At 41.7% G+C, this 22,233-nt stretch overlaps 1 protein-coding gene across 2 annotated transcripts in view; it reads left to right on the top strand.

The window, feature by feature from the left end:
* The window catches only part of col14a1b (collagen, type XIV, alpha 1b), a 169,552-nt gene that overhangs the window by 77,457 nt on the left and 69,862 nt on the right, over positions 1-22,233 (top strand). For both annotated transcript variants that reach the window (XM_080862841.1, XM_080862842.1), the window contains exons 14-22: positions 1,438-1,577; positions 1,794-1,920; positions 2,011-2,150; positions 3,029-3,161; positions 3,369-3,413; positions 4,619-4,764; positions 12,378-12,507; positions 20,190-20,312; positions 21,291-21,440. In XM_080862841.1, coding sequence (XP_080718967.1) covers positions 1,438-1,577; positions 1,794-1,920; positions 2,011-2,150; positions 3,029-3,161; positions 3,369-3,413; positions 4,619-4,764; positions 12,378-12,507; positions 20,190-20,312; positions 21,291-21,440 — 1,134 coding nt within the window. The remainder of the gene's footprint in view (positions 1-1,437; positions 1,578-1,793; positions 1,921-2,010; positions 2,151-3,028; positions 3,162-3,368; positions 3,414-4,618; positions 4,765-12,377; positions 12,508-20,189; positions 20,313-21,290; positions 21,441-22,233) is intronic.

Genomic DNA, 22,233 nt, shown 5'->3' on the forward strand with positions numbered 1-22,233 from the left:
TGCCATTACTGCCGCCCGCAAAATTTGCAGATGATATTGTTTGCAGCCGCTGCAATGCTTTCAACCAAAACAGGCACCATCAACATGCTATTGCGGTAGAGCTGTATAGTCAAAATCTCTACTGTTGGCCAAATTTATACCGTTTATACCGCCCACCCCTAGGTTCCACCTTTCACTGCCTGATCTGGAACCCCTAATTAAATTAAAGGAGCACACTTTTCCTGTATTGGTGATCTGCTTAATGAAACTTCATCAGAGCTGTTATAATAATGTTGAAAGCTCTGATTGGCTGAGCTGTCAGTTAAAACAACACTAGAGTTATGTAGGTGTTGAGCAAAGCTGCCAGCTGCAGTGACACCCCTGAGCTGTAGCGTCATCTATATGGTTCTTGTAATACTTTATATGGAAACGTTTGGAAACTTTAGCGACTTACCTGTTGTTAAACTTTTTTAATTTGCTTTTTGCTGATTGCTGTTGTGACCCTGGGATACCCCGCTGCAGTATCTCACTCCCTTCAGCCCACTCTGGATTTCTCTCTGTCTGCTGCTTTGTTTTTAATCTGACCCTCGGTATAATTGAGGTGAAGCACTGGTGGGTACAATCAGAATTATTTTTCTTTTCTTTTGAAGAAAACAGATCAGTGATTCTAAATGTAAAAGTTCCAAAGCTCAGAGAGAATCAGATTCTACGGCAGAATTTTTAAAGTGAGGGCAGGGGGGGATTTTTTTTAGACCTCCGAGACGGCGAGAAGAAATGAGAAAGAGAGGACGTTTAGGCAGAGCCTGAGGGAGTGCGGTGATGTAATGAGCTTCTGTCCACTTTATAATTAAAAGTAGTGGAGTCCAATAACCCTTGTACAAACCCCCATGAGTGCGAGTGTGAATTAGACAGACCTGCTGTTATCAGGGGTCACGATTTCAGGCCCCTCATGAAGGCTCGGCTGTGTTTGCGTGTCCATGTATCTTCTGTTGATAAAGAACATAAAGCTGTTTTGTTCTTTCGTTCTTTCTTCGTCTTTTTGCGATGTATACGTTCAGTTTGAAAAATATTCCATTTCCGAGGCCACACACGCTTTCTTAGTGTTGGATTATAACTATGCTAATATGAGCAACTGGGAAGTTTATATGATTTAAAGTTTTGGAACATTTTCTGAAAGGCACATTTAATAAAGTAGTATGGAGGAACAAAGCTGCCAGTCTCCCAAAGTCAATGCAGGAACGCCAAGTTAAAAAATAAATAAATTAGTGAAGGTAAATAAACAGGTTAATTCATTGGTATACAAATAAAGCATAATAATATTGCATTATCTGTCCAGTAGTCATACTGATTAATATATATTTTGGCTGAATCCATCCTCCATAGGGAGAGGAATTTATAGTCAGTTCACAGCCGTTTCTTTCCAGATGTTGTGTTTATGGTTTGCTTTCTGTCCCTCAGTGCCGCTGATCCCAGCGAGGAACCTTCGTTTCTCTGAGGTGGATCACAGCTCTGCCCGAATCACATGGGACTCCGCCTCCAGGAAGGTTAGAGGGTACCGCATCATGTACGTCAAAACCAATGGAGTCCAGACCAATGAGGTGAGGGAACTCTGGAGGACACAGGTCATCAGGCTAGCCCAAACTTGTCAGAGAGGAAGTAGTAACGTGTCGTTCCTCGATGAAGTTTAACAATTCCAGCAGAGCCTGATCATTGGTCCAGCATCTGTGCACTGTCCGTGCTGCTAATTCCAACATGACAAACAAACCGAGTCGCTTAGGAACAAATGTCATTGTGTTTTGGTCCTGTGTCTTCAGGTGGATGTTGGCCGTGTGACAGCCTGGCTGCTGAAAAACCTGACATCACTGACGGAGTACACTGTCGGTGTGTTTGCCGTCTATGATGAAGGACAAGCTGAGGTTGTGACAGACAGCTTCACCACAAGTAAGAAACTAACATCATTGTAAATAGAGATTGTTACATTCAAAAGTGTTTCTGAAATGGTTTCAACCAGAATTGTTGGTGTTTGTTTAGAAACTGTCCCAGACCCAGTGGACCTGAGGAGCAGTGACATCTCCACGAACAGCTTCAGGGTGTCCTGGGCTCACCCGGCGTCTGATGTGGTGCTTTATCGACTCACCTGGACACCCACCGACGGAGAAGAGAGCAGTGAGGTGTTCACGTGTTTCTTATACGCTTATATGTGTATTTTAAGCTTAGAAGATGAAAGAAAGTCACCTGGAAATCTTATGATTTCTGAAGTGTCATCTCTCAGGATGGAAAACGCTCATTCTTTTAAGTAATTCAGTCCTTAATGACCATTAAAACTCTCTTTATAAAGTTTTAGACTGCTCAATGCTTAAATTAAACACATGTTGGCAGTGTTTCATGTGGCCAAATGGCAGTTTCTACTCTCAGCTCTGTGTAATGTTACAGAGGGAATATCCTTATATGATCATATCACACGAAGCTGACTGTGAGCACAGAAGACTGAACCACCTTCTGTTCTTCTCAAAGGACGATGGATAAATGTCTTCATCCAGGCAGTGGACAGACTGAGAGGCTGCACCAAACTCCTCAGTCTGACTGTCGCAGAAATAAGGATTATTTTTCATCACCTCCATAAAAATATGGAGCTAGAAATGAGCAGATCGGATCCTTTGAAACACTAACGAGCACTAACGAACGAAGCTGCTCCTGCCAGCACAGTCAGGTTTAATAACTGTGTGCTGACTTTGTCGCAGTCATTGTTGACTGGCAGCGTCTTTGAACCTGATAAGCACCAATCAAATGATTTCATTAAGATATGAGAAGAAGTGCACGTGACAGCAGATAAAAGCCAACTTTGTCACTCCAGTGAGTCTCTGAGAGATAATGTGGGCGTCACCGGCCTTTGTATGTCTTCTGATCTTTGTCTTAACTGATGGTGACTTTGCTTTTATGTACTCTGCAGAAAGAGGTTTTATCAGGAAACTCTTAGAATGAAACATTTTGGAACATCTTTTTCTGTCACCTGTCTGTCTAAAGCAGATTTGTTGTCCTGCTGTTTCAGGTTTTGGTGAATGGGAATATCAACACGTACCTGATAAAGGAACTCACCCCCTCGACAGAGTACGAAGTCCTCCTGGCCGCCATTTACGGGAATGAGCTGGAGAGTGATGAGGTGATCCTCGTGGAGTCCACCGGTAAATTTATTGTTACAAAACCTCAGATTTCTTCACACTTTCATGTTTGTTGTGTTTATTAATGAGACTGTTTGTCGTCTTTCTGTTATTATTCTCTGATTTTATTCTGTAAACCGCTCAGAGGAATCAGACATCAAAGGATCCTTTAAACTTTCTGAATTAATGGATCAGTCGCATCAGTGACATGTTTCTGCATTTGATTTTCAGCTGAAAAAACAACCACCATTGCCACGACAACCACCACCGTAGCAGGTAATTAATCCCGGGATGAATTTGGATCTTTTTTCTCTTCTCTCCATCGTCTGTGTTTTACTTCATCCTTCATCAACTCTGTCATCCTAAGACTTTCATTTCTCACTTGGCTTCTTTTCCACCAACGTGTTGCTGAGGTTTAATGTAACGAAACGCACTGAGGCAGCGTTTGTGGTCCTGTGCTGATGAAGAACATGGGTAATAGATGCCTTTGAACTGTTGGTGTGTTTTTATCAGCTCTAACTTGCATGAAACGAGGGATCTTCATCAATCAGCAGCCCTGTAAGTGCATGTGGAACTGCAGACTAACGAGTGCTCATGGGAATTCTTTAGGCAACAGAAATCTTCCAGGATCTGTCGAATAATGACTCAGAATTTCCAGAAACTCTGGCAGTTTTCATTTCTCCACGCAGTACGTGTGCCTGAAGATCAATGTTTTTTTTTTACTGTAGTAACCAATTAGCTTTTAAATGTGAAACACATATTTTCCATGAATTTGAAATTTTCCAGACTAAATAAGAAAAACCAAACTGTTACCTGTGGGTGCAGTTTGGATCCAGTGCAGTTACTCAGTATCGATTATTTAGTCAGATTGACAGAGTAAAGCTGCAGATATGAAGTAAATGTCTGGTTCTTTCTAGCCTGGCACAGGACAGAGACACGTAAATGCAAACCAGCCGAAGTCGTCTCAGTTTGGATTTCGGGAAGCAAGAAATCTCGACAGGATGGAGAGCAGTTATTGTCTTTTAGAAATCAGAGAAATAAAGAAAAAAGATAAAGATCATAATATTAGGACTCATGTGAGAACACTCTTTGTGGTTTTGTGTTGAAATGGCAGCACTGGGAAAAAAGTTTCCAAAAATTCGAGCGTGTAAGTGACGCTATAAATGCTGATGTTATAAGATCAAAATTCTGAAACGGTAAATCAGATAAGAAGTTTGCTCCTCCTGTTTCACTGATAGCGTCTGTAAACCTGTTTCTATATTATCAGAGGGAGGGTGCGTTGTTCCGATATGTTCTCCGAAGGAACGTTTCGATATTCCGAAGACACTGATGTGATATGAAAATCTGAGCAAATTAAATGCCAGAATGATGACATTTTGATACCATCGCTTTCTGTGATAGGCTGTGACAGCTTCATGCTTCACTGAGTTAATCTTTGAGTCACTGATCTGCAGCCAGAGTTTCTCTGTCCAACCCTTCAGCTCCTCGGTACGGGGTGAGAAGCATGAAGATCGATGAAGAAACTACGTTCAGCATGCGGGTGTCCTGGCAGCCCGTCGACCCCAGAAATGCTCGACATTATCGACTGAGCTACATCAGTGCGAGGGGAGACCGAGCAGCAGAGACGGTAAGACAGAGAGAGACACTTCATTTCATAATAATTACCTCCAGGTCTGATGCTCATTTGAACGGTCTTCAGCAATGCCTGCTTTTCATTCCCAGCATCAACACTCAGCAACACTATCTTAGCCTATAGGAGCCGCACATTAATAAAGTCAACAAACAATCAGCCCCAGCACACAAACACCACCTAAAAACAACAGGGAACTGACAGCGATGTGTTTTCCATGCTGATAGAGCCTTCCCCTCTCATTTAAAATAAATGGAAATCCCTTGTGGCAGCCATCACGACCACATCACCAATTTGCAGAAGTTTAATTTGCAGAACATTTCCAGCCGTAAACTTTACTAAGTCACGTTTGTGTGATTTCTTTGAATACTCTTCAAATTTTATGCTCTGAAAGTCAAACTCCTACAAATTCATACAATGGAACAGACAAAAGAGCATCAGTCTTCAACAGGAGGAGGGTGGGAGATTATTGATGAAGACAATGGCAGGCCCTCAGATTAGAAGTCCTCCTTGGAGAGAAAGTCAGTGCTACTGAAGTTGATGGCAGGCCTTCAGAGTCTAGTTAAGGGGCAGAGACGAGAGCAGGAAGAGGATAATGATGATGAAAACAGTGGCAGGCCTTCAAAGAGTTTTTCTTTTTTTCAGTAAGGTAGAGAGAGCCTGGCAGCTTCTGCAGTAATGAGCAGAGAGAGAAGGCTTTTATAGAAAACAACACTCGTGCAAAAATATGCCACAGGCGTGCGTGACAATACATCAATAATGGGGTACAATCGTGGCCCCGCGTGCCGAAAATGTCCAAAGGGAGCCAAATATTATTTTTAATAACAAAATATGAAAGTTCGCTCACAGGTTCTGGCTCCGGGTCTCTACCTTAACCCTGGAAACTGTGACTTTTATTGCCAGAACTTGCTTTCATGCCTACAGAGTGACTCATGCAACCCGTCAGGATGTTGGACCAACACTGAGCACAGGCTCAAAATCCCAGCTTGGTTTTTGTCCAGTTCCACTTAAATGGCAATTTAATCAAAGGGGGAAAAGGGCATTGATGCTTTCTGCACTCCTGCCACACAGGAAGGACGCAGGAGCTGGATGGTGCAAAAAAACCTCTCGACACTGTGATTTTACCAACAACACGTGCATGTGGGAAACCTGAATGTGGAATATTCCAGGGGAGGGGGTGTGCTTTAAAAGATAGTTGTCCTCGGTAATCAGGGTCAAACTTCACGGTTCCTGCTCAACTAAGACGTCTGTCTGGTTCTCGGTGATGAGGAGAGTTTTGACTAAAAGTCCCCGTTAGAAGGCAGACATGTCATGTTTACAGTGTGATTAGTTTTCATGATAAAAGCTGCTTTGAATCCTAATTAAAGACAAACTCCCAGATTTCCTGTCTTTAAACTCTGCTCACACACACACACACACACCTTTACATGCATCACAAAGACTTTTTTCTTTTTCATGCTCTCATTGTTTTCTTTCACATTTGTGCAAATCACATTTATTCTGTAATAATTGTCTCTTTGGTGTTAATAAATGTAGAGCATGGCTTCCAAGGTTCTTTGTAATCCTAAGTGGTCGGGTGTTCCCTTTGCCAGGTTAACGCGTGTCAAATATCTCCAGAACCGTCTCATCTTCCTGTGACTTTTGACTTCACTGGTGTGTGTTGTTGTGTGCTGGTTGTGCTGCCACCGCACCAGAGGCCCACTCTGGACACAGGTCCTGCTTCAGCCTTTTCATCCTGACAATAAAGAGCCACCAGCTGCTCGCACCGGCGGCTTGTTAAATGAGATCTCTTATCAAAGCACGAACAGCTGTGGCCTCTGTTTGGCAATCCGGTCAGGTTATGAATCACCAAGTGCTGCGCTCAATAACTATTTAGATGTCTATCTGCTGTGGGGGGAGAAAAAAACACCTGCTTTGTTCAAAGTTTCACTCTGTGGTTCTCGGCTGCCAAAGCAGGGCAACGCGCCACCGAAGGAGCGCGTCTCATTCACGTGTTATTGATATGTGGCTCATCCCACTTCATCTTCACTGGTGGAATCTTGTCCTAAAGAGCTAACGTGTAGTCAGCATGTTAGATCTGCAGCAGCAACAAATCATATTATATGTAATTAAATTGTGGACATTAGTGGTTTTGTAACACGATTACAGAACGCTCTGCATCACAGGAACACGCAGCAAAGAAAAGCCAGAAATCAGACTTCCTTGGCCTTTTTGCAACTTTTGAATTATTTATATTATTTAATTATCGAGTGGTTATGTCTTAGTTTTTGTCCTGTTCTTCTCTGGCTGATAGAAATATCTGCATTTCCATTGTTATCGTCAAATTTTGACCTCCTGGGCAGAAGCATGAAGCCAGCACAGAGGTATTAAGAAGCCAGGTGTCCTTCAGACGGACTCCACAAGTCAGTCTGTCCCCAGTGCCTCCCACATCAAAATGCCCAATTTCCTGACACGGGGAACTGTAGGCAATCAGAGCTCGCCTCCTCTGACTGAAGCCACTGAGTCTGTTGGTGCCTTATGAAGCTTTTTTCATCTGACAAACACTGTGTGGCCTGCTGTCAGATACAGACATCAGGGAGTGAAATGCTAGCGTGTTATTAGTCTGTTACTTAGCTGTAATTAGCAGGTATGATTGTGTTTGTGGTGCACCTGTGCAGTCTGACGGGAACATTTCCAATCCGGACTTTTTGGGTTACAACCTCTAACCTGGTCTGGTTCTTTCTTGCTAGACTTGTACTAGAAAATTAATGCACGAATAAATGAAACATTTCTCAGTGCTTAGGTCTCTACAAGCTTATGAATCTAGAAGTTAATGGTTCGGTTCATTCAGATGGCTGTGTCACTGCCGTACCAGATGATGGTGTCTACACCGTAGCCATGGCGTGACTCAACTCTGAAGCCATCTGTCCACAGGCAGCTGTGATGCTCAACTCATTGAAGCTCCATTATGTCCCTGTGCCGCTTCATTCAGCGTCCAATAAACCAAAGCTGCCGGGCATCAAGAGCAATTCCACCGTGTGCAGGGTTCTGGCTCTCGCTGCTCGGGAGCAGATTCTTGTTCCAGGAGGTTAAAAACTGGGGATTAAAAAGTTTAAGGGATCTTTTTCTTAAAAAACTGTAACTGTCTGTGTGTGACACTCACAGCTATTAGAAAATAATCAATAAATACAGTGTTTTGCACTAAAGCTTTAATTTCTGATCTTTGAGCCATGTCTCAATTGCCGGTTTTAGCTAATGGAAGCCATTTAGGTTTAAGCACCATAAGTGTGGTTTCATGAGGGAGAAATCCAAACTGTGATCTTTGGCATCATTCAGCAGAAATGTCTGTCCCCTAACTCCTCATTTAGTGTGTCTGATCCACTTCCAGTTCTCTATCTATTTGTTTTTTGTTAATGTTAGGTCTGTTTCTGATATTTAACAGTAAGTGTCTTTTATATATATATATATATATATATATATATATATATATATATATATATATATATATATATATATATTATTTTTCTTTTTTTTTTCTTTTTTTTTTTTCTCCAAAGTCACAAATCCTCCAGGATTTGTGCGTCCAGCAGCTACCAGCTGTCAAAAATGTCCTGTAATAAACTGAAGGCTTCTTATGACTTGACCTGAGCTCAAAGTCCTCATCTAAGATTAAAGGTGTTTCTTCTTTAACATCGTCAGTGATGTCGACCACTACTGCAAAGCTAGGCATGTTAACACCAGAGTTTATGAGCATTTTTCCCCAAGTGGCCACTAAAGGAACTGCAGGTATGGATAGTTTTTTTTCTCAGCTTCAGTTTTCAGCCCCTGGGGGTTCCCGCTTGGTTGGCAACATAAGGGATGCGTCCCCACTTGGATCTAGGGCGACTATTTGGATTTATCATAAAAATGATTTAAACAAGATTACTGACAGTTCAACATTATTCATTAGTTTTGTCACACTGACTGGCTGTGGTGTGTTTATGTATTTATTAGGGGTGCAACACGTTCGATACAGCGCTTTCGGTTCGGTACGCATATGTATCGAACAATACAAAATTTTTTATTTATTTTATCAACTTTTCTTCTGACGATGCTGTCTGTGTTGAGCGCTCGTTGCAACATGGCAACTGCTTCAATGCTACCCGAAATTGAACCTCCCCCACCCTCATTCAGATCTGGCCTTTGGACCTATTTTGATTTTCATGTGACGTATGACCCTGAAGGTAAGCGCGTCATGGACAAAAGTAAAACAGTATGTCGGATGTGCCACAATGCTCAATTGGTGGGAACTACTGCGTTAGCGTAGTTAGCTTGTTAAGGTGTTGACGCCGTCCAGCCCCACGCACGGGGCGATCCACGGTAGCTCGTTAACGGAGATTTGCCGCGTTATGGCGTTAATGTCGTTTTAACGAGATTAACGCTGACAGCACTAGTGGGAACACAACGAATATGACTGCACGTTTACTCCGACATCATCCTCGTGCAAAGACAAGTGGAAGCAGACAAAAACACATGCTACAAACTTTACCCGAGTCATTTAGACAGCTGTTAGCACAGGATTCTCCTTATGGGGACCTGATATGTTTAATACGCTGCTGAGAATATAGCCCAGAAGAAGCGTATAGTAGAGCTTTTATTTTGAAAGAGCCATTTCTCTGTAATAAACTCTCTTTTCCAAAGATGAGGGATTTCTCCATCAGATAGATGAATTAATTTTTATTACTTTGTTGTTTCAGCAACATTAAATTTAAAAACTGTACTTTTGAGTTAAAATATATATTTATAATTTTAATAAATGACAAATTAAAAAGGCATGAACATTTTTTTGTATCGAAAAAATATCGAACTGTGACACCAAAGTATCGAACCGAACCGTGAATTTTGTGTATTGTTGCAGCCCTAGTATTTATGTATTTATATTTCGGTTTTAGGTCAATAATTGTTCTGTAATCTCAATATTGACCAAAATATTCTTCGTAGTAGTCTTTCTGATTTTTTTTGTTGGTTCCAGTTGTTCTGGTCTGAAGTCTTGTTTCTGCTTTGGCGTTTTGTCTGTACAGCTCTTCTTGTGTCATCGCACTCTGACTCTGTCAGCTGTGTGTTTGACTGTCTACCCTGCAGTTTACCTTTAAGCCTGGTTGTTCCAGCGAAGGTGGATCAAACTTAATATTCCAGACCTGCGTGGAGCCTCTGTCAAAACAAGATTGTGTTTCTGGATCACATAAATACTTTATGAGACCGCGTTTGCATTTACAAAGAGGTTGGAGTAAAAAAGGGAGTGCAGCTGGAGGTGGTTTATTCCAACTGTGTGACACTGTGACAGTTTAGAGACTTGCTGCCTTTTTCATCAGGCTGGGCTGAAATTGATTTGTTAAGGCCCACAGTGCTGCTCTGACTGACACATATAAGAATTTCTTTCTGTTTTTTTAGAAAGTGGAAGTTTTGCGAATGGAGTCGGGCCAGACTCTACATGCTCAGAATGCAAACTGGCCCAGCAGACAGACAGCAGAGAGAGCTCAACCTTTAAAGATTTCTCCTACGCACAATACAACAATAGCTCTGGTTACCTGGAGCGAGATGAGCTCTGTGTTCAATCATATGTAAAATACAAACATTTCCCTTCACAGAGCCACTTAGAGCATTCACAGCATGCTTTATGCAGATCAAATAACAGACGAGTGTTCCTTAACTGTATCATAAGGCTCGGCTGATATAATATGTTCAGTTTACTGAGAGAAGATTTGGCTTCTTTCTAACCAATAGAATGTGAGGAGCCACTTGAATTTGTCAAGATTTTCTTTTATTATGTTGCCACAACCAGACGACGCCATCCTTTTCAGTTTGCTCCAATTGGATTTTGTTGGAAATTACTGTCATCATACATAAAATATATATATGTGTATCATAGAGTTTAATAACAGAAGGGGGAAGAGTGTGGAAGAGAAGGTGATACTTTAAGATGAGCGGAGGGGAAATGAGCCAGAGGTTTTGGAGAATAAAAACAAAGAGAGCTCCACTGGGTTTCGGATTCAAAGAACAAAAACAAAAATAAATAATATAAGTCACCATATAAGTATAATTTATGAACAGCAGATGTGGTGAGACAAACAACAGCAGAGAAATCGAGAGAAGCAGAGATGAAGAGCGAGGAAAGATGTCCACGGGGTAAAGAAGGAGATTAGATTGTCTTCAGTGTGAGATCATCAGTTTTAATAAAAGACTCAGCTCGCCCACAGGTGAGGAGGACACCTGGACACAATTAACCTCTGCAGCACTTTGAAACCTCGCAGTCCACTGCAGCCACTCTCCCTCCTTCACCTCTATTAAAAAGGCTAATGCTATTTTTTTGCTAGCTCGTGCTTTAGAAATCTTAATTCTCTTTGTTAACTCATTTTTAAATCCGCCCTTGTTAGACTCTAAATCCATGGCTCAGAGGAAGCCAACACATGAGACAGGAGTTCAAAGAATGGAAAATAAAAAATGATAATAAAATATTAACAATAAAAAATACACAAAGCACAAAAAAGGGAGACGGGAGTCAGAGAGACCAACAAACCCAGCGGTGAGCTGTTGGACTGAAGATCAAGCGAAAAAGAAACAAAAACTGGTTTGATTTTAATTAAAAAAAACAAATGAATTTGATTTAATTTTAAACACATATGACCTGCTAATGTAAACACAGTAAAGTTATAATGAAATTAGTCAATTACAGTTAAAAAGTCTCCCATGGAAACTTGTTCCTGTCACAAAACCTGCAACATTATCATTTGACCTTCAGATCAGACTTTGAAGGAGAGGTCAGAGGTCAAATGTGATATGATCATTTAAATCTATATGGTACTTCCTAAATGTTGACAATAAACACAACATGTTATGTCAGTTTTCGACCAATAAATCTTCAGGTTGACCTTGATGACCTCAGTGGACGAAGCTGTGATGAATTGTTAACGCGGCTCCTCGACGTCCCTGCAGCGTTTTATCATAATTCATTCAAAAGTTTTCAGAGTGCGTTTAAAGACTGAATGCAGATACAGAAATGCTACCAAAAACATCAACAAACAGAGGGAAGAATGCAGAATGCTTGAAGACGTTCTCAGTCGCAGTCTGTCACCTCGATCATGCTGTGAAGGAAGAGGGAGGGTAATGAGATTTAGACGCAAACGTATCTCTGCATGTGGACACAAATTATAATCAAATCACTGAAGACATGCACAAGTTTTTTGGGTTTGCAGAAACATCATTTTCCTATTTTTTTTTAAAGCAAACTCGAGGTCCTGTTAAATCGAGAAACCTCGGCAGCCACGTTATCCTGCTGTTACATCTGATCTACATGAAGTGATCCTGCAGTGAGCGTATGTGGTGCAACATGATTAAGAAGCAGCTACAAAAGTCCACACGTTTAATATTACAAAGCAAAACTGGACGATGAGCTGTGGAAACTATCGAGATTAGAAACAAGAAAACGTCAGAGTGCAGTTTCTCTGTTTGACTGGCAGCTGAACTTTGGGAGGTGAAATGTCACATCAGTGCAGACAGACTGAGGATGGGGAAATGTCTAAATGTTAAAGTCAAACATTAACGGCTTTGCTTGTCTTTCAAAACTGTCCTGACTGGTCTTTCTGTGCTTACAGAGAACAGTGCCCACTGGTCAGAACAGCCTGGTTCTGCAGCCTCTGCTGTCAGACACAGAGTACAAAGTCTCCATCACTCCTGTTTACCCCGAGGGAGACGGACCGGCAGCCGCCGCGACGGGACGGACGCGTGAGTCATATTGATGCTGAGTTCGCTTGACTTTTGTTTCTTTCACTTTCTTTTCTTCACTCTCTGCTCTTTTTAAGTCGTCTGCAGTATCGTGTTTTATCATTAACCTGTGATCAGGACCTCAGAGCAGAGCTGGAGTTCCACTTGACACCAACTTATCTGCTGTCTAACACAAGCATACAAATTAGACCAGGAAACAGCGATACAAGAAGAAAGACTTTTTTTGATGCATCTCTGCATCTCTACGCTGTTTACAGGATGGATGGTTTGGTTTACAGGAAGTCCTGCTCTAACGTTTGAGTCTGGAGAACAAATCCCAGCACATGCTCCTCCCCTCAGCCTGGCTCTGATCAGGTTTCTTCCTTCCCACTGTCACCAAGTGCTTGCTCATAGGGAATTGTTTGATTGTTGGGGTTTTCTCTGCACTGTTGTGGGGTCTTTGCTGTACAATATGAAGCACCGTGTGGTGACTGCTGTTGTGATTTGACTGTCAGTTTGAGACACAGACTTTTGAAGGACAGCAGCAAGTGGTCAGACGTGAAGAATAACCACACTGGAAAACAAATATGTAACCTAGAAGGGACAGAACATTGTGGAACCTCTTAATATCATTTAGCTCTTTGAGTGTTCAGTCAAAAAGAGCTGTATCATCATTATTATTGTTGTTATTATTAGAACCAGTCCATTTACCATTTTATTCTTTCTTTTTTATGCTTATTTATTCATTCAGCAAGTTATTTGTATCATATCTGATCTTCTAAGCCAGTTGTACTCACATTTGTTCAGCTTCTTGTGTCTAAAAATACTGGCATAGTGTAGAAAAAGAAGAAACACATGGAGGAGAAACTTCATGTTGTCCTCCCAGCTGACTGTAGGAGTAGTTTGTTATAGTTGGACAAATAGCCTCGGCTGGGGTTTGAAAGTAGAGCTGAGAAGCTGCTGTGGATCAGAGTGCCACACTTGTGACCCTCCGACACTCTCTGGCATCTTTGCGCTCTGATCTCCGGCACAGTCCTGCTGCTGTAGACAGACTAAAGTATTATTGGATTTGTGCCGGGAAAATCTTGTCATGACAGAGCAGACAGGAAGAAGGATGAAAGTGAACAAAGGCAAGAACGGGATGAAGAAAGGTGAAGGTGCTTGTTTTCCACGATGATCTCTTCCCTGTTGATCTGATAGAGGTTGATTTCTACATTCAGTGGCAGTTTTCAGGATTCCTCTTTCACCCTCTGTTTATTTATCGTTATTATTCCTTTTTGTCCTCTTTGAAAAGTGGAAACATCTCAAGCGAAAACTAACAGAGAAATGCCCTCAAAATCTGTGGATGTTATGTTGTGAGTATGACAGTGGCAGGATATGCTTCGAATATTAAATGATTAAATATGTGAAGCTAAAGTGAATCCAGAGTAAAGGCAACAAAGCACGTGTTCGACTAGCCTGTGTCATCCTGACTTTAAAGTTTCTTTGCCACCACAGATTAAAAAGATGAGCTCTGCAGAAGACCGTCTGTCCTCACTGTGCCATCACGTTTTGTTGTTGTTGTTTTAGGACCTGGTTTCATTTTTAGTTTCTCTTTCTTTTGGTTGGTTATGTTTACATTTATCATGGTTTGGATAAAGATACATCATTTGAAGAATAGTTGGGGTACGATGCCGTCTTTGGTGATGTATGAACAGCTCTCAGGATTATGTTGCTTCCTTCAAGTCGTGCTGTTGCTGCTCCTGGTGGCTCCTGGATCTCCAGTGTGGTGAATGTTGACCTCGTGCTCCAGTCTCCATTTAGCTCGGTCCCGACTCTCCAGTTTAATAACACAGAAGGCTTTTCACTGCGGGCCAGCAAAGCTGTTGCACACTTCAACAATGGCCAGGCTTTAAAAAATAAACGGCTCAGTGGTATAAATCACACAGAAAACAAAGAAGGACAGAAAATGTGTTGTCCTGTACATCTGCTGTCCATCTCAGCATGTTCTAATATTACACTAAGTTTCAGTATATAATGATTTAATTATGCCAACAGATAACTCATTGAAGAAAGCCATATGTATTCATAAAATCATAATCATACGTCTCTTTTAACAAACAATCAGTTCAGCATAATTCAAACCAAGTACATGAAGCAAAGTTTGGATCTGAAAGGCCAAAAAGATTCTGGGAGATAGAAAATCCTCCAATCCTGGAGGTGTTGAGGGTCAGCGAGGACCAGGAGACAGGCCAGAACAAAGCAGCGCTGTGGTTTGCAATTAAAAGATAGTGGAAATGTCAATGTCATGTTCACAACCACAAGGGTGCAAAAAAGTGAGCATTTTCAGGATCAAACGTGGAAACGACTTCACTGATTGGGAAAAGTTTGCTAATGGGACCCATAACGAGGTGCTGGTGTCTCGGGTGTTTGTGCCTCCTGAGAGGGAGAATCTGTTGTGGGTGAGTTGAGGATGAGAGATGCATTTCTGCCCACAGCGGCTGTCGCTTTCTTAAAGTCTCATTACTGTGAAACAAACACAACAATTTAAGCCGAGCAGCAAAGTGTTCGCCATTCATCTTGTTCAGGACGCTCAAGAAAATGTTGCCGGAAGCTGAATGATTGAGGGGGCGTTTTTCTTCCTGCCAACACGGGCAAAGAGAGGGTTCAATTATATTGTAAAGTTTAAATCACTGCACAAGATAAAACGTTGATTGATTTGATGAAATATGTAACAAGATAGAAAAGTCTCTGTCAGTGCTAGATTCAAAATACTGGAGCCGAACCTTTATTAGAAATTAGGTGTGCGCTTCCAGTTTTGCTTTTCGTTGCAACTTTGCCTTCATTAACAAGTATTTAGATGAAAAATAGGAAGACGTACTTTCTCCCTAACCCAACCCCGGAGATCTCTGCAGCTCATTACACCTGAGACAGTTTCCCAGGAAGGAAAAGAGACGGCGGCCGCTCAGTGCTCAGCATCCATTTGCTTTACTGTGGAGCTGAAGACAGAAATATGCGGGAAGCATCTTTTCCTCTTTTGTTAAATATGACAGAGCGCCGCTGCGAGTGCAGCAGAGGCTAATGATTTTCTCTGCCGCCAAGTGCATTACAGAACAAACACTCCACTTTTAGCGTGGAGGAAACTCTAAATTTAAGTCGTTCATCTTTCCGCTCCGTCCCATCATGTCTCCCCCGTGCGACGCGTTACACACATTAGCAGACGCTAACGACGTTCTCCGCTTTTTAAGCGACGAGCCTGCGACACCCGCTGATGATGAATGGCTCCTGTTAGGTAGTGAGGGATGAGACGATCACCTGGGGAAGAATGACGGGGATTGCAGAGAGAGAGGAGGGGGGATGATTGCGTTTTTTAAGGTGGAGATAGATGATGTGACAAACGGCGCCCGTGTAATCTTGGGATTTGAACCTATGAGGGATGGGGCGAACGCCAAGGGAGGCATGACAGGGAATGCAGAGAGGATGATTGGGTTTTTAGCCCCAAACTGAAGATAGATAATGTGGCAGAAGAGGCAGATTAAGCTGCGTTTGATCCACTGAAGGATGGGCCAATCAGAGAGAGACGTGGGGGGTAATACAGAGAGGGCGGCGGGGAAACAAATATAATGTGATAGAAAAGTCACTACCAACTTGATGGCAAAGAGATTTAAGACCGAGAATTAGAAGATAATTGACTTTCATAGCCTCGGTGTGGAATATGTTGTGACGAGGAATGAATGAGGAATGAATTTAAGAGACAGCAGGGTGTTTTAATTTGTGCGATTTGGATTTTGAAGCAGCTTCGAATCTGTAAGAAGCACTAAAAAGCAAAGATTGTAAAGCAGCAGAATCACAGTCTGCAGTTCATTTTATTTGGAAAAATACCTTCAGACTAGAAGAGTCCTGCTTATCTTTTCAAACGAGGTGGTTTCAGGTCTTCTCATTAACAGAACATCACACAGTGTTGTTTTGTCAGAAGCTGCTGACATCACAGAGAAGCGGACGTGTTTACTGTGGCGGCGATGCGGCGGTCTAAGCATTCGCAGCCTGTTAAACATCAACGCTGGTGCAGGATGCCTGCACTGACTGAGCCTCCCACAGCAACTTAGCTGATTTCAAACACAGCCAGACAACAGTGTGTTTGTCAGGTGACGAGTAAAGTTGGTAATTCCAGCATGATTCTCTTTTTCTGTAACATCATTTAGTCAACAGTTGATGACCAGTCAGATAGAACCACGCTTTTAAAGATGACACCTTCAAAAGGTGCTTCATTTTGAACCAGTGCTGGTCCCTCGGTGCTTGTTACCCTTCCTGTTGGCTCGTGTGGCTGTTGGAGAAAAAGAATCAGACAGTTACTCCTGTAGCACCGTGGACGAGTGGTTTCTCCAGAACGCTGCAGCCCACAGTCTGCATCACAGAGTTTGTCTCTCCTCAAAAAGATTAAGTCAGTGGCTCGTGACGCTGTTAGGAGCCATCTGTAAACATCTGGGTAGTTCAAGTAAACATGCATTTAAATTTGAAAAAATAACAACACTCAAGCAAAAATAGATGTTTTTAGTGCTTTAATATTTCGATTTACTTTGAAAAATGGGACAGAGTCAGGTTTATCCCCGTGTGACAGCCTGGAAACGTCTGGGAACCGAGGAGAGACGTTTCTGGACTGGAGAGGAATGTTGTCCCGTTGTTGGCTGATAGAAAATTCTAGTTCTTCAACATTTTAGAGTTGTGTTCATAAAAGTTTTTGTTTGATGCTCCAAATGTTTCAGTTGGGCATTGGCTTGCTGAGAAATGCAAAGTCTCCCCTGGATGTTGCTCTGAAACCCGAGCACGCCTTTCAGCACTGATGGTGCTTTTCCAGATGTTCAAGCTGCCACTTCCATAGACATCCATGCGTCCCTTTGCCATCAAACATGCAAACTTCAGAACAGAAATAAAGAGCTTTCCACTTTGTCCCAGTCCAAAAAGAAGGAGGTGGTGTTTCTGGGTCATGTTTCCATACAGCTTCTTCATGTGACCGAGCTTTAACCTGCAGTGATGCCGTGGTTTCCATGACAGAATCATGCCAGTTTGTAAAGGAGCCCCAAAGTCACGTAGACTGATTTTTGCTGTTTCCTGCAGACAGAGATTCCTTCAGATTCCAAAAACAGTTTCTTTACTCTCTCCGTCTCTCAGCTGTTTTTGAGATTTTCTGCTGTCATCCGATTAAAACTGATCTAATATTTAAAAATATTGTTGATCTCTGAGTTCTGTGTTGGAGGGTGAATCAAATATAGATTTATGAGATTTACACACGATTGCATTCTGCTTTTGCTGACTTTTCCACAGTTTTTTCAGAATTGGGTTTGTAATTAGATCATTTTCCTCGTTTTCTAACCGAGACTCAAGAATAACATTTTGCTGCTCAATTAAATTGTTGGCTGTTGTCTTGGAAGACTTAATGCTCTGCTGTGTAAAAATGCTTTAATTTCCCACAGGAACTAAAAAAGTGGGCAGCAGCTTGGGGACTTGATGTCATCTCAACAACTGTTAGATGATAGATGCACAGAGTACAATGGAGGAACCAGTACGACGTCTGCATGCAGAATTAGTACCTTAGATCCTCAGCACCCAAAAAAGCATTTTTTTACTCTGAAAGTTTCATTAAATCTCCAGATTCTCATTACCCTCAGGCCTGAAGGGCGAAGACATAGTGGGAGGAAATGCAGACGGAGTTCAGAGGATGATGGTAATTTTCTCAGGACCAGGAAGGGCACAGTGAAAATAGATAATACGACCGAAGAGGCGGGTATAACAGAGGGATTTGAACATATGAGGGTGCAGCAGATACCGGCGGTGTGGGGGGAGTACGGCTTTCTTGCAGAGAGCATGATTAGCTTTTTAATGGTGAACGGCCGGGAAGGTGAAGAGGGAAAATGAGGCAGAAGAGCCGGCATAATTTGGAGGGTTCAGTTGCAGTAATGGTGAGACGGCTGCAGCTCAGGGAGAGTGATGGGAGGTTTTTAGCATTTCAAATGTGCAACTCAACAGCCAGCAGATTCACTCTGGGATTTCCACCCGAAAAGTCTCACAGCTTCCCATTAACCACGGCGATCTGGAATCTATCACGGCTGTGGGAGAGCAGAGGAGGCTGCACGGAGGTCATAAATGTATGTGAATGTACAGACGGCTCGAAAAGCACACGTTCCTCAAAGAAAGCACTTTATTTTAAGATTCGTATTATTCCATTCGGCCATTTCAAAGGACGTGTCCCAGCTGTCGAGCCAGTGATAAGTCCTCTGGTTTTAATATCACTCTGGCAGATTAATTCGACTGTACACTCTGTAACAGTGGGGAGACTTTACTTTTCTGCTGTGCCGACAGTTGAAATTTTATTAGGCGTTATCAAACTTTTAGGCCTTTTTTGACTCGTCATTATCTTCCTTTTGTCAACTCGGCGTCTGCCCTTGCAGTTCCTCTCTGTACTTCCTGTCTCATTATTAAAGCTCATTCTAATCATTCTGTACTGAGGAATATATTCAGTACTTTTGCTTCTGCTGGATTTACCTTATTTCGATTTAAACTGTGGCTTCAGTTTGTTGGTATACAGCCGACTTCTCTTCTTTCCCTTTCATGTTTTTTCTCTGTTCTCTTTGTTAATGATTTTTCTGCTTCACCATCTTTCTCTCTCACTCTGCTTTTATAGTTTTTTCCCTGTTTTGACTCCAGACACTCACACATAAAATGCCCAAATATTTGCTTATATCGATATTTGTTCCTTAACCCTTTAAGACCTACCATTAAAACCAAGCCCGCCAGAGCTTATATTATATTTTCACATGCTGTGGAGCCATTTTTGGGAGCATTTCAAGTTGATATACATCAATACGACCATTATATTTTAATAATATGTCTGCATTAAGTGCATAGTAATTACATAAATTGCAAAAAAGTACAATAAACTACAAAAAAATTTGAAAATCGTTTTTGTTTTTTTAACATATATTTGTAGTTAGAGAAATTTAAGAGGCTTATCCCTCAAAACTGTAAATACAAAAAAGTTGCACAAAATAGTTTCCCACCACAGGAAATTTATTTTAAGTGTCTTCATAGTTTTATTTTTGAAATACACCAATTTTTGTACACTGCAGGAAAAACGAAAATAAATATTATCATGCAAATTTGCAAAAAAAAGCAGCATGTGCATCAAAATAAACTATTTCCAGCAGTGCAATATGAGTCCTAAGCATCCCAGAAACGACACAGGAAGTCACAAAGTCAAATATAACTTTTAAAAACACCAGTATAGGCTCATGAGGCGCTGATGGTAAAAAACTACATTTCCGCAAAATGACGTCACTTCCGGTTTCGGGCAGGTCATGGCGGACATGCGATAGTTCGCGCTGATGGATGTAGGAAGTGTTACAAACAGCTGATCGGATCGGCAAAGCTGTTTCTGTAATATTATGTTTTTGTTGCTACAAGCGCTTTTTATGCAGTTTTTGCAAAGCTGTATGTGGAAGGGAACTGTGACCGAGGACAAGCTGATGGCATCAGATGCAAGTACAACTCCTCCGGTTTCATATGCAAAAAAAATTATTGCGCTAGCTCACGTGGTTGCAGAGCTACCGGGATTTAAAAATAGTTACGCAAAACGGAGCGTGCTGCTCTGACCGGCTTTAAAGGGTTAATATTTGTTAACACTTTGCATACATATAATCTGTCTTTTCTCGTCCCTCTCTGCTTCTCAGTTCCTCTCTTAGCTCCCAGGAACCTGCGTGTCTCAGAGGAATGGTACAATCGCTTCAAGATCAGCTGGGATGTTCCACCGTCGCCCACAATGGGCTACAGGGTCATCTACCAGCCTCTAACTGGTAATTTAAACAATACCAATTATTTCTCCCTAATCTCTCTTTTAGCTCATTTCAAATATTACAGTTTAAGTCCCATCGAGTCCAGACAGTTTTAAGAAATGTTTGCAAACCATAATTCTATAATTTTGTCAATTTCATAAATATGTGGATAAAAACTAAAAGACAGAAATGCTGATGGATGGGGGCAGGCATGCTGAAGGAGTTTCTTACTGTAACAAACCACTAGGGATAAAAATGTAATCCAGTGCTGAAGTGCACATTTGAAACTGTCACTGACACTTAAAATGCCAAACTTTACCTCAGAGGAAGGATCAAAAAAGGATGTTGGTCTTACTTCCTCACCAACGCTGGAGGACTCGGACTGGTTTTTAGTACAATTACCCACACAGTGTACCGAATATGTTTGCAGTAAAATCCTTTAAATAGCTCCAAAACCACAACGTGGTCGAGAAACCGAGTTCAGTGACAGATGAGTGAAAGTGAAGGCAGACAGCTAACTGCAGCTGCTAGCATCTGAGCCGCACCACTAACCCAGTGTAAGGCTCGGAACAATTTAAAGTTTCACCCTCACGCACAGTCTGCATTCAGAGAAGAGACCCAAACGTTTTTTATAGAAGGCTGTTAGCATATTTTTCTGTTGTAAAGCTGAGATTTAAACTCAGCAGTCTGCGGGACTGATCTCAGGTGGAGTAAAATACCTGAGCTTTATTCAGCTGTTACCTGGTTCTCATCTCTTTTTTGTTGGGTTTTGTCAAAATAGGATTATGTTAGGAACAAATGAAAACATCCCGGACCTGCTGCACTTCTCACAGCTGTCAGTTTTAACAGTATAGAGGAATGTGAGAGGAAAACTGATATTTTATGCTGCAGCTGAAGCTAATGATGACCTCTGAAGGTGTTCCTTTGTTCTCCTTCTGCTTCACTGACCGTCTACTCATCCTTGACGTGTCTCCTCCATTATCCCGCCGCACCCTGCAGCCCCTGGACAAGCCCTGGAAACCTTTGTGGGGGAGGATGTGAACACCATGCTGATCGTTAACCTGCTGAGCGGTACCGAGTACAGCGTCAAGGTCATCGCCTCCTACTCGACCGGATCCAGCGAAGCCCTGACAGGAAGGGCCAAGACCTGTAAGTTCATCATTCATTCCTTTAATTCTATAGTCCCGGTCACACTGAATTAGATACAAATGTGCTGTTTAAGAGCGTCTCTGGAAGTTATTACTGTAACAACATAACTCGGGCCCTGTTCAAAGCAGCAAATAACATTAGAGAGCTTTGTGGCCTCCAGTTAAGCTCATTAAGTGTTTCCTCGGTTTAAACCGATGCTCTTCAGCAGTCGTACAACTTTTCTAATTTAATTTTTCAAACCAATATTTCAGTCACTGGAAACTGTTCATGGATCCTTCCAACAGTTTACAGTGTAATCTCTTTTTGTAATGGAGTATGTCTCCATTTTTAATATCACGATATTTTGCAAAAAAACAATTGTTCTGAAAAACAAAGCAACACTTTTTATTTACTTCAAATCTGATTTCATCTCCATCTAATAAAACTACACCTGCAGATTGTATATATAATGTTTTTACCTGCAGCTTTATTTCATTGCCCCAAACAAATCTCTGCTTGTTGTATTTCGTCTTGAATGTTGCTTTCAACCTTTTTAAAGATTCATTTTTTGCTGACCTTCCTAAACTCCACCAGCTTTAATTAAGAACAGCTGCAGCCTCTTAGTTTATTTCATTTCAATTACAACAGGCAGTCAGACACTTCAGAGGTTGATTCCTAGATACCCGTGCGATGCTCTTAGCAGCAGTCGCAATCTAATTACAGGATATTGTCTTTAAAATTTTATTATGTTTGTCTTCACTGTAACTATAACCATGATTAAAAGAGTAGGATGAAGGAGTCTTCAGCTGTTGCC

Source organism: Rhamphochromis sp. 'chilingali', assembly GCF_963969265.1.
Source record: "Rhamphochromis sp. 'chilingali' genome assembly, chromosome: 17".
NCBI lineage: Eukaryota > Metazoa > Chordata > Actinopteri > Cichliformes > Cichlidae > Rhamphochromis > Rhamphochromis sp. 'chilingali'.